At 37.5% G+C, this 12750-nt stretch overlaps 2 protein-coding genes and 1 long non-coding RNA gene across 3 annotated transcripts in view; 1 reads left to right on the forward strand and 2 right to left on the reverse strand.

Annotated features, from left to right (window-relative positions):
- LOC114841172 overlaps positions 1 to 12750 on the forward strand; it is a 150921-nt gene that overhangs the window by 131981 nt on the left and 6190 nt on the right. The gene's annotated exons all lie outside the window — the stretch shown is intronic.
- The window catches only part of LOC107037410 (laccase-12), a 13471-nt gene continuing 1453 nt past the window's right edge, over positions 733 to 12750 (reverse strand). Inside the window, exons 3-9 of the mRNA XM_015255957.1 lie at positions 11887 to 11974; positions 11397 to 11607; positions 10567 to 10730; positions 10284 to 10458; positions 2970 to 3341; positions 1957 to 2178; positions 733 to 1149 (exon numbers count right to left, since the gene is read on the reverse strand). Coding sequence (XP_015111443.1) covers positions 758 to 1149; positions 1957 to 2178; positions 2970 to 3341; positions 10284 to 10458; positions 10567 to 10730; positions 11397 to 11607; positions 11887 to 11974 — 1624 coding nt within the window. The 3' untranslated portion in view covers positions 733 to 757. The remainder of the gene's footprint in view (positions 1150 to 1956; positions 2179 to 2969; positions 3342 to 10283; positions 10459 to 10566; positions 10731 to 11396; positions 11608 to 11886; positions 11975 to 12750) is intronic.
- LOC107037414 lies at positions 3816 to 9095 on the reverse strand. Its single transcript, XM_015255963.1, has 2 exons — positions 8494 to 9095; positions 3816 to 4960 (listed from the first exon to the last, which is right to left on the reverse strand). The coding sequence occupies exons 1-2, from the start codon at positions 8872 to 8874 to the stop codon at positions 4502 to 4504; spliced, it is 840 nt and encodes a 279-aa protein (XP_015111449.1). The 5' UTR covers positions 8875 to 9095; the 3' UTR covers positions 3816 to 4501.

The raw sequence follows: 12750 nt of genomic DNA on the forward strand, positions 1-12750 counted from the left end.
GTATAGGCACCCGCGCCCCCTGAATTTTTCACCTCATTTTTTTATTCATATAGAGAGATATAAAATGGCGGTTTTACACCCGGGGATAGGAGAAAACATTTGGCTGGGTATCAACAAACTTTTGCCAATTTTTCCTCAACTCCTCATGGTTCTCGCATCAGCAGACACTGCGCTGCGGAGATCGCAGCGTTCGATTGCATTTCGTTAGAGCGAGATTATGCTTTTATGATTTGGGAATTTTTACTTCGTTATTGGAATTTTATTGGCTGGTATTCACTGCAAGGGAGGGCAACCACGAATTACATTTGCCAGAAAATTATTCGGAAATTGTTAAATGGGTGGTTACAATGTTAAAAAGGCATTCTCACATTTTTACTCGCAGATTAACGATTGGCAGAGTAACTGCAGCATTCCATTTCGAAATTACAAATTATGCGAATAACTCTCAGATGATATCTTCGAATTATTAATTTACTTCAGTGATCTGACGATTTTGTATTGGAATTCGCTAACGCTCTTCGCTTCGGAAAATTGAATAAAAAATTAATAATAAACAAATTCAATTTAATTTCATTTAATTGATCAGCGCTTATAAATAAAAATGAAAAAATAGAATGGACTTTTTGCCAAATGAAAACGCCTCAGTATTCAATTTAATAATTTATTATCTTTTTTCAATTCACATTCAACTTCATAAATAGTTAATAAATATAATAATTAAGTCCAAAACTTGTAACAATTTGCATTGAAAAAGGCATTAATTTTCGTTATCGAAAATCAAATCGGGCCCCTTGTGATTACCGCAGGTTGGAAAGTCCAGGGGAACTGTCGGCAAGCTCTCTCTCGTCCCCACCCGCATCAGGAATTGCATGCCGGGACCTCTTGTACCCGGGGAGACACCGGTCGCCCGGGATTCCCACAGCCAGTAACCGCGACTGTCGGTAAACAGGCGGAGGATCACGTACCCTTTGCTCGGGACTACGAATGTGTCCTTTTTCACTGGAGTAGCCAAATTGCGGGGCAATTTTCCCGAGGCCTCCAGGGACATTATCTCCGACTTGTTGATTGGACGGTCGAATTTTTTCCACGACAAAATGGCCGCCGAGTAGCCGTGCAAATGGAACACGAAACTACGGTTGCCACCTTTGCCTAGAAAAAATTGCATTTCTAGGGATTTTTTTGTTAGGATATTTTTTTGAGTTTGAAAATATTTTACAAGGGATTGGAGACATGTTTCTCGATGCAGAACATGCGAACAGAATTATTTAGAATGATTTTTTAATTTTTTTTTCAGTGGATTTTTGAAAAAAAAGTATTTGTTTTTTATTTTTCAAGATTTTTTTTTGTAGTATTTTTTTTAGGGCGAGAATTTCATCGGGAGGGACTGGATATTCATTTCTTGATGTAATAGATCCAAAAAAAATTTTACGATTTTTTTTTCATTTTTTCCCGAGGAATAAAAAAAATTTGTTTTATTTTCTACTTTTTGGGGATTTTTGTATTCAAATTTTTACTTGCGAAGGTTGGAAATATACTTTCCACTGCGTTGAATACAGAAATCAATTTTGTATATGATTTTTTTCCATTTTTTGGAGGAGAAATTTCAATTAAAAAACATTAGTCTTGGGTTTTCAGGATTTTTTGGGTTCAAAACTAAATTTTTGGGGTAGACATGTTCTCGAGAGGTTTAAACATAAATTTTCGATGTAATTAATGAGGAAGCGATTTCCCAATATTTTTTTTCTACGTTTTAACTCATTATTTAGTAAAAAAAACTTTTGCAAACATCTTTTTACTAAATAATTTTGTTTAATTATTTTTCAAAATAATTAAAATTATTTGAAAATTATAATTTTTTATAAAAAAATGTTTTAATAATAATTTTTTCGTCATTTTTTAATTCTTTTTCAAATAAAAAAAATATTTCTTTCAATTTGAGGATTTTTTGATCCATACCTTCATTAATCAAAACGATATCGATATTTTCCATGGTTGGAACATCGAGTATCTGCAGACACTCGCAAAATAAAGGTCTATCACTGCATTCCCTCGATTTATACTCCAAATCGCAGAGGATATCCTCAGAAACCGCTTCCGGTTGCGATAAAATCGGCGAGGGGGGATATTTGAAGGTCACCCCACTAATTTGAGGGATATGAGTCCCTCCAGGGCTGACACCTGCCACAAATATCCCCAAAAATGTATGAAACAGAAATCAAAATCTTTGACAGGCTCTAAAACTGATTTTCGACTACACGGTGAGAAATATTCAATAAAAATTACGTATCCTTTCCGTAATTCCGGAGCGAAATGCGGTTGTAAGAAATTTTACGGAACTGTCACGAAATTTTTCCAGAGCATTCCGTAATTTTTATCTGAATCTCCTGTGAAACATTACGACACCGTCACTTAAAGTAGCTCTACCCTTACGGTAAATTCAAAGATTATTGAAAACTGCAAAAAAATTGCAGAAAACTCGATTAGATTCGGAATTCTAATTTTTTTCTCAATTTAATCATCGTTTTGGTTTTTCAAAGAAGAAATGTTTAAAAATCAACATTTCCATTGTAATCAAAGATTAAAATCTGATTGTTTTTTCACTAGATGTGAAAAAATCAAGAATTTTTTTGACCCCTCATAAAAAATAATCCACCGTTTTGCAAACAAGTTTTATTATTTATTTATAAGAGGGAAATGTCTGAAAAAATACCAATATTTTGCGAAATTTCATTCAGATACTGACTGGGTATGAATTGCTTCAAATTTTTTCCATGCAATTTAGTTGAAAAATTAAAAAACTGAAAATATCCAAAAGTACAGCGTAGCCCGGCCGAAGAGTAGAGCTACTTGAAATTTTCTGATTCGATTCCGTAATCGGTGAGCGAATTCTCAGTTCCGTAATTTTTACAGAATATGCTCTCCGTGTGAAAAAAAAAACGAAAAAATAATCGCGAGCGCATTTGACTCACTCAAGTACGCAGGATAGTAGGTGTGCCCGTAGATATTGAATTTGTAATCGGTCTCCTGGTCGTCGATGTCGTAAAACACCTCATCGAAATCAACGAAGAAGGTCTCCCTCGCGCCCCCCTGGACCCCCTGGCCCTTCATGTCCATGAGACAGAGGGTCCCGGCCCCCAGGGTCTCGCAGTCGTGACCCTGGAGCACCTCCGGCAGCTCCGGATAATCCGGGGGGGTCCTTATCACCTCTTCACGGAATTCCGCGTTCTCGTACGTCAAAGTCGATTCAAAAATCAAATTCCTGCAGTCGTGGAGACCCTCCAGGGTCACCGAGTACCTTCCAGGGGCTCTCGAGGTCTCCAGTTCAAGGTCAACCCTCTCTCCTTGGAGAAAAAATGGTGAAAATGGCGTTGAAAGTAAAATTGGACCCCCAATTAATTAAAAGAATATTTAAAAAAACAATTTCAATTATAATAATTTTTTTCCACATTTATTTTGATTCTTTGATTACGATTATTTAGTTTTTTCTCTGCTAATGATTCCGTTAAAAAAACTTGGGATTAATTAAATTGACTAATAGAATTTTAATTAAATTAAGGGGAGACTACTATGAGTTTTAAAAGTCGTGGGTTATTGGAGCGAGACTTTTCATACGTTGAAGATCGATTATATAGATCTGAAAACGAATAATCAGTGCAAAAAAAAAAAATTTTTTATTGTTCGTTTGCCCGAGAACACTTAAAATGCCAAAAACAGCCCGGGGCCTTCAATTTTTGAGCTACGATGGATTTTTTTTTTCAAAATTTCGGAAAAATATGTGGAAACCTGAGGAAAATAATCAAAAATATTCAACAGCATTTAATTAAGTCGAATGTTTATTGAACTTAATATAAAACGATTACATAGAGGTACAATCGTGTGCTGAGGCTCCTCGTACATAAATAATTTCTTCCATCACCAATACACCATTATCTACAATCCCACAGGGTCCATAACACATAACTAAGTCTCCGAGAACATATTTCCAACTCAACAAACCACAACAACCACAATTACCCAATCAACAAAATCCAAAAAATCCCATAAACAATCTCCCTCCAGCCACTCAACAAAAATCTAAAACCTCCAGTCTTCAACCTTCCACATCTCAAAAACGGCAGAGTGAAAATCGCCAATTTTTTTTTCACCTTAAAGATATCTTTTCACCCTTCAAAATGACTTCCGACTCGTCCAAATCGCATCGTGAGGTCAGGAGATATCGAGGATTAAACAACTCCCCTTTTATCTTCCTTTCCAAATCAATTAAATTCCCATTTCTTCTGGAAGAAGATTATTTCTGCACTGAAACCCCTGACAACTCCATCAACTCATATATCCTAAAATAATGATAATAATAACAGGACAAACAATTACCCACTGATGACCCCATTAATTAATAGTAATAATCACAAGAAATGGAGAAATGAACTTGAAAAAATCGTAAAAAAGTAAAAAAAAAGGAAATTCACAAGTGATTAAAAATGAATAATTAATAGTGGAGTGATTAGCGATGGCCCTGGGCATAAGCGCCAATCTCAGCCTCGAAGAGGATCTGATTGATCCGTAATTTGGCGACTGATCTCGAGTAGGAGTCGGGGATTTCAGCGAGTTGAGCTGCAATGCTCTCACCAAATTTCGAGAATTCCTCTCTGAGTCTTTTTCGATCGTGGGATGGTGTCTCCCTGGATTTGGGCTCTTTCTGGGAGTCGTTGGGTAGGTTTTCGTCCTGATAACTGTTGTGCCAGGGCTCGAGGGGGTGCTTTAGGCTGGAGGATGAGGACTCCTCCTCGTCTTCTAGGAGGGAGGCGTTATACGAGCCAGTGGCTGAGACGTTTGTGTCGTCCGGACAGTCGTAGTACGGTCTTATGCTCTCGGGATCTATGTCCGAGACTATGTACTCCTCCTCGGTTTTTATGTGGGGCGGGTCCTCCGGCCGAGGCAGACCCATCGTGTCGTCGACTTTCTGGAATTTAGACATTTTTTTTAGGTTTTTTAAACACTGGGATTTTTTCATTTTTGGGTTTTGTTGATTATCTCGGTGGGCAGGGATTTTAGGAGAAAATGGCAGAGGATGTTTTTTATGGGAAATTTCCTCAGCTATAAAAAAGGTCATGTGAGATTTCCTCGTGGAATCGTTGGTTTTCGAGATAAATGGAAAAATTAGAGAGAGGTTTTTGATTGTTTTTGAAGTGAGAATAAATTGTTTTCTTCATTTTCAGTTTTTGTCGATTATCTCGGTGGGCAGGGATTTTAGGAGAAAATGTGAGGGGATGTTTTTTGTGGGAAATTTCTTCAGCTGTAAAAAAGGTCATGTGAGGTTTCCTCGTGGAATCGTTGGTTTTCGAGATAAATGGAAAAATAACAGAGGTTTTTAATAGTTTTAGAGATAAGGATAAATTATTGATTTTTTTATTTTGTTGTTTTGTCAATTATCTCGGTGGGTATTGATCTGAGACAAAATGTCAAGAGATGTTTTTTGTAGCCGACAAAATTCCCAACAAAAAACATTTCCTCTAAACCCCCTCAATCTCAAAATAACGCAACAAAAAATTCGATTGCGTAAATTTGCGGAATAAAATGAGGCCGAGCCAACATTTCACTAATTATCTAATGACCTCTTTAATGAGTGGTTTTAGGAGGAAATGTCAAGAGACCTTCAACAGGTAATAACACTCCCCATGGAGAATGTCTCCAGAGTGTCCTCTAACCACTCATTATCCACTTAATTACACTTTTAATAAAATGAAAAAAAAATAGTTTTTCCTGTTTCAGAACTGAATCATTTCTCGTAACTCTCAGCAAATAAAATTCTTTGTCCTCAAAATTTATTCATTTCACACTTCAATAGTATTCAAAACCCCTCAGGCATGGGACAATGCCTCATTTTATTTTATTTTTCATACGAAAAACATTCTAGACTAAAGCAATTAAACTTAACAGGATTTTGAACCCTGACCTTTTCCCTCAATTCCTATTTATCTCGTAAACCATTGGCCGGAGGCGAAAATGTCGCTGAACATTTTTTGTAGCTGATTAAATTTTCAACAGAAAATGTCTCTTGACATTCCCCCCTAAAACCCCCACCAACAGAGATATTTCCACCTTTAACCTTCCGCCACCTCTGACACTCAACTCTGACCTTTCACCTTCACCAGCCATCGCCTTTTCCACGATTTTGGGGAATAAAAAATTGTTGCAGAGGGAAAAAAATCCTCCTATTGATCCCCAAAAACCTCCAGAGGATCTCTCTTGACGCAGAATAATTTTTCCAACATTTTATTTCCATCGAAAAAGATTTTCAACACTTTTTCAAGAGAAATAGAAATGAAAAATTGGGGAAAAAAACCAGACGTTTGTAGAGTCATCATAATTGAGGATGAGGATGTGGTTTAGGCATCGGAGTCATCAGAATATTCAGATATAAAATGAAAAGGAGAGAGAAAAATTTATTCAATGTCACAAAGGAATTGGGTTTCGCACGAATCCTTGGGACAGAGCCTCATTGTCCTCTCCCAGTCCCCTCCCCTTTTTTTTAACATCCAACACTACGATACACCAACAGGCCCCACCAGACAATGAAATCCAAACGTCTTAAGCTGTTCTCACGGTTGAAACCGGCATTTTTATTCCACAAAAGATTGAAATAAGGAGAAATATCAAAATTTCTGTCAATTTTGGACGAGAAAAAATTCTAAAAATCCTCCCACTTCCTCTAAAACCATTTGCCAATTCTTCACAACATTTAAAAATCTTAAAAAAACAATGAAAAATGTATCCTAATAAATCTAAAAGAATTATATTATGACTTAAGATGGTTCAATTCACGAATTAAAATCTAAAAAATCAGAAATGAAATAATTTATTCAGTTAAAATTGTGAAAATTCATTGTTCAAGGTTTAAATATTACAATTAGGCTTCCGGGTGGATAATAAAATATTCCAGAGTCTCAGAAGAATGGAAAAATGATGATGATAAAATTGGAGAAATCAGAATAATTTGGAGAGAAGTTATTTGCCCATAAAAATCATAAAAACTGCTCTCCAAACATTTGAAGATGAACCCCAAGCTTTGAAAAAAAAAATCCAAAGTGAGTGAGGATGCCTCAGAAGATATAAAAATTGCCAGATGCCATAAATGAACCGTTTAAATCCAAAATTCCTATTTTGAAAGAAAAAATCGGTGATGAAAACCATCCAAAACTTTTCAAAACACAAACAACGGTCAAAACAACCTTAGAAAACCTCAAAACCTCCTGTTAAACCGACCAAAACTCCTCTAGTCTCTCAAACTCTTAAAAAAATTGTGTTTAGCTTGTTCCTGGAGTTCCAAAAACAAAAAATGACCCAATAAACAAAACCTAATGACAAATCCTATTATTAATTCCTAATACTGTTGAGAATTAACAATAAATTATAAATTAAATTGATAAATATTGTTATTACATTGTTAATTCTTAACAATATTTGTTAATATTCGTGAAGAATTGACAATATTTATTAATATCATTAAACAATTAACATTAAATTGACGTTTTGGTTGGAGAATTTACGGGTGTCCTCCTTAAAACCCAAAATCCCCCCCTAACCTCCAAGATCCCATGAGAAAAAATTGTATTTATCTTCCTGGAGCTCAAAAAACAACAAATTAACCAACAAACCCCAACAACAACCCCTATCCTTAATTCTTAACATTATCAAGAATTAACCTTAAATTAACGTTTCGGTGGGCGAATTAAAGATGCCCCCCTTAGCCCCTAATCCCCCTAACCTCCAAACCCCCTAAAAAAATGTTATTCATTTTCCTGGAGCTCCAAAAACAACAAATTAACCAACAAACAAACCCTAACAACAACAACCCCTATTCTTAATTCTTAACATTATCAAGAGTTAACCTTAAATTAACGTTTCGGTGGGCGAATTAAAGATGCCCCCCTTAACCCCTAATCCCCCTAACCTCCAAACCCCCTAAAAAAATGTTATTCATCTTCCTGGAGCTCCAAAAACAAACCCCAACAACAACCCCTATTCTTAATTCTTAACATTATCAAGAATTAACCTTAAATTAACGTTTCGGTGGGCGAATTAAAGATGCCCCCCTTAACCCCTAATCCCCCCAACCTCCAAACCCCCTAAAAAAATGTTATTTATCTTCCTGGAGCTCCAAAAACAAATTAACCAACAAACAAACCCCAACAACAACAACCCCTATTCTTAATTCTTAACATTATCAAGAATTAACCTTAAATTAACGTTTCGGTGGGCGAATTAAAGATGCCCCCCTTAACCCCTAATCCCCCTAACCTCCAAACCCCCTAAAAAAATGTTATTTATCTTCCTGGAGCTCCAAAAACAAATGAACCAACAAACAAACCCCAACAACAACAACCCCTATTCTTAATTCTTAACATTAACAAGAATTAACATTAAATGAACGTTTCGATGGGCGAATTAAAGATGCCCCCCCTAACCTTCAAACCCCCTAAAAATGTTATTTACCTCCTTTTTGGAGCTGTACCGCCTGCTCCCGAACTGCAGAAACTGCATGGCCTTGAAGGCAAACCACTTGGACACGTAAACATCCTCGGGTCCCCTGGCATTCTTCTTGCTCGTCTGGATCTTGTGGACCTCCCTCGAGTACTGGCACTTGAGGTTCGTCACCTTCTTCTCGACCTCCAGGGTGTTGCACCCCAGGAGATCCGCCAACTCCTGAATGGCGCATTTTCTCTTGGTCCTGTCCCTGTAGCCACGTGCATTCCAGTCCCAGAGGACTGTCCTCGCCTGGTACTCACGCAACAGCTCCAGCGTCTTGTCCCTCGTCCACTCCATCTCCCTCAGCGACTCGGACTTGAGCATTTTTCCACTTTCACTCGTGTACATCACTTATTTCACCGGATCGGCGGATTCACACACCCACGTGGGGCCACAAGGTGTCACTGTTTCACGAAAATAATTTTTTTTCACGGTTTTTTGGACCTTTTGGGAGCCGATTCAACGCGAGCCGAATTTTTGCTAGTTGTTTGGACCTCGAGAACGCGTGTTTTAACGATTTTTCGCTTGTGACGCTTCTTTCTTTCTTCGTGTCCCTTTTCGCCCTCGGGATATCATGGGAGAGAGCCGAAGACACACGAGTTTGCGCGACAACGGGCGCCCCGGAAATATTTGATTGGAGTCGCGCGTCCCCACTCTTCGTATTCGGGGTTTTCGGGTTTTTTTAGGTGAATGGGTTTTGCGATGTGGGAATTGTCAAGGAGAGAGGTGGACCTTGAGGTCTCTTTGTTGGGTGAGGGAGGGGGAGGGGTAATGGGGTTTATTAATTGTTGGGGGAGAGGTAATTTGGGAGATGGCCATTTGAGATTTGAGGGGATTGTGGAGGGTTTGGAGGGGACTTTTGCGGGAATTCAGGGGAATTGTTTTTGAGAGGCAATTTTAGAGGGGAAACGCGATGTTGTTAAGCTGGGAATTTTGAAAATTCGTGGAGATGGAGATGTCTTTTTTTAGGGGAAATATCGGAATATCTTGAGAACTAGTGGGTTTAGGGAGAAATGTCGAAAAAGATTTTTTGCGGGGAATTAAATTCTCTGGAGAAAGTGCCTTGTGAGTTTTTTTGATAGATCCTCTCCCTTGGATGCTTTTTTGAATTAAAGTCAACTATTGGGAATTGCCAAAATTTGTTGAAATGATCGAAACGTGTTTTAAAAGGAGAAATATCTCAAAAACCAAGGGATTTAGACAAAAATGTCAAAGGAATTTTTTGTAGGAAATTAAATTCTCTGTAAAAAATGTTTTGTGACATTTTGCGCTAGATTCTTTCCCTTAGAAGATTTTTAAAATCAAAATAAGCATTTGGTAATTCCCGAAGTTTGTTGAAACGATCGAAACGTTTTTCTAAAAGACAAATATCTGAAAAACCAGAGGAATTAGACAAAAATGCTAAATAAATTTTTTGTAGAAAATTAAATTCTCCGTAAAAAATGTTTTGTGACATTTTTTGCTAGATCTTTTCCCTGAGAAGAAATTCAGAATCAAAATAAGCATTTGGTAATCCCTGAATTTGTTGAAAAAATCGAGATGTCATCTTTCAAATGAAAAAATCTCTAAAACTACTAGATTTAGAGAAAAACATCATAAAACATTTTCTGTAGGAAATCAAATTCCCCACAAAAAATTCCTCTGATGTTTTCCTCTAATTCTCTCCCTTCCGGGGATATACCCACGAGAAGAAACTCCTTCATTTCGATTTAATGAACAAAAAGGCGATTGAAGTGATTACGGCAATTATCGCTCACCTGGGAACAATATCACGCGCTTTCCAGCGATATGAGCGACTGCATTGCTGTCTGCACTAATTATCTCGAGGTCATGATCAGCCACAGAGAACGAAATTGGACAGTTTAAAGCGTTTGCGTTGATTACGCGGAAGTGATACTTTCGATTCTGCTCCACTCTGATGTCTTCCTCTCTCTGAAAATTCCCGAAAAATAATTCCACTGTCTTCCCCCGGTATCTGATGCACGAAATGTTATTATTCATCATTATTATGGTGATTACGAGTCATTGGCGGATGATTACTTTTCCGTTTACGAGTAGTTCGACAGCCTCGGGGGGTTTCACGTCGATTGAAGTGAACGATCTCGACGGCCTCGAAGATATCATGAGAATTTTCTCGAGGGTCACGTCCTCCCCAGGACCTCGGACAGTCAGTGACCCGAAGAGACCATCTCCCTGCTGAAGAACTGATAAAATTCTTTGTGAAGTGATGGTTTCACTGGAATGGGATTCGATCTTTTTTTCATTCAAGGAGGAATTAAAACGTTATTTCTGGTTTTAGGAGAAAATGTCAGGGGACGTTTTTTGTTGGAAATTTCCTCAGCTGCAAAAAATGTCATATAACATTTCTTCGTAAAACTATTGGTTTCTGAGATAAATGTAAAAAATAACAAACAAGTTTTTGATCGTTTTGGAAGTGAGGATCAATTGCAGATTTTTCCATTTTGTTGTCTTGTTAATTATCTCCGGGGTTATCGATTTTAGAAGAAAATGTCACAAACATTTTTTGTTGGAAATTTCCTCAGCTGCAAAAAATGCCATGTGACATTTCTTCGTAAAACTATTGGTTTCTGAGATAAATTGAAAAAATAACAAAGAGGTTTTCATTAATTCTGGGAGTGAAACGCCAAATTCCTAATTTTTTCATTCCATTATTTTGTCAATTATCTCAGTGACTGTTGATTCTAGGCGAAAATATCACTAGGAATTTTTGTAGCAAATTTTCTCCCTCACAAAAAATATTCTGGCACATTTTTCCCTAAAGTCAACAGTCTCCGAGATAAATCCCCAGTTAACAAGAACTGCAGTTCATAGTTTCCGCGATTTGAGGGGTTTGTCTGGGCCTTTGATACCTGAGTGTGCGTGATAAAAGAATGTCCCCGATCTCGAGGGTTTCAGGTGATATCGAAAGCTCGTGAAAGGTAATATGGGACACTGGGTGACCATTGGCACGCCGTCCATGTGCACAGACGACTCCTGGTGAATTCCATTCCAGTGGAACGACAGTTCCTGGGACTTGAGCCTGTTGTGGACTATCACTTCCACTGTGTCTCCAAGACACACCTAAAACCGTTCAAAATCACCGCCCAATCAATCACGAGTCGTTCTAATTAATCAGCTAGCTCATTTCCTCATTAAAACAAGAAAAGAGAAGAACAATTAAATTTGCCATTCATCTAATTTCGCGAATATCTCGAGAACTAATGGATTCAGGGGAAAATGTTGGGGAAACAATTTGTAGAGAATTGAAAGTTCTTGCTAAAAGTTCTTGTCACTTTTCCTTCTAAATCCGTTATTTGCGGCGATATTTGATGGGGGAGATCAATTTTTCAAGGTTTTTACCTCGATCGCAGGTCCAGGACTCTTTCCATTGATCAGAAACCTCGGACTCAGCTTGTAATCACAGTGATCATCCTCCCCATTGCACACACTGCGAAATCATCACCATAATTATACTCGTAACATCAGAATTCCGGGATTACGTGAATAAAAATTCCACTGTGCGAGGAGAAATTGTAATTAGAACTTGTTCATGCATGATTTCCATATTTCCCAAGGAAAATATATTTTATTCCGATGTTGCCAGCATCGACATCATCCCAGGGCCACTTGTTTATTTTTACGTTTTAGTTATTTTGTTTTTTAAAAATTAAAAAAGCGACTATTCTCCAATTCCAAAGTTAAGCAAAACGTCTTGGCTATTTCCTCAATTATCTCCGAAACAGTCAATTCTAGAGAAAAATGTTAGAGGACATTTTTTGTAGCTGAGGAATGTTCCGACAAAAAAGTTCCCTGACATTTTCTTCTAAAATCAATAGCTAACGAGGTAATTGACAAAATATGAGAATGGCAAAATCGAAAATTTATCCCCACTACTAAAACGATCAAACCCTCTTCCACATTTTTCCAGTTATCTCACAAACCAATGGTTTTACGAAGAAATGTCACAGAACCTTTTTTCTAGCTGAGAAAATTTCCAACAAAAAAGTCCTCTGACATTTTTTCCTAAAATCAATGACCACCGAGATAATTGACAAAATACCAAAACGAAAAAATCGACATTTTTGTTTCACCTCCAAAATCACCTCCCTCTTTACAATTTCGCAAATTACTCCCGAAATCATCAATCGCACGCAAAAATGTCAAAAAACCTTTTTTGTAGCTGACAAAATTTCCCACAAAAACCCCCCTAACATCCCCCCCCCC

Source organism: Diachasma alloeum, unplaced genomic scaffold, assembly GCF_001412515.2.
Source record: "Diachasma alloeum isolate Michigan unplaced genomic scaffold, Dall2.0 Dall_scaffold_00219, whole genome shotgun sequence".
NCBI classification, from domain to species: Eukaryota; Metazoa; Arthropoda; class Insecta; order Hymenoptera; family Braconidae; genus Diachasma; species Diachasma alloeum.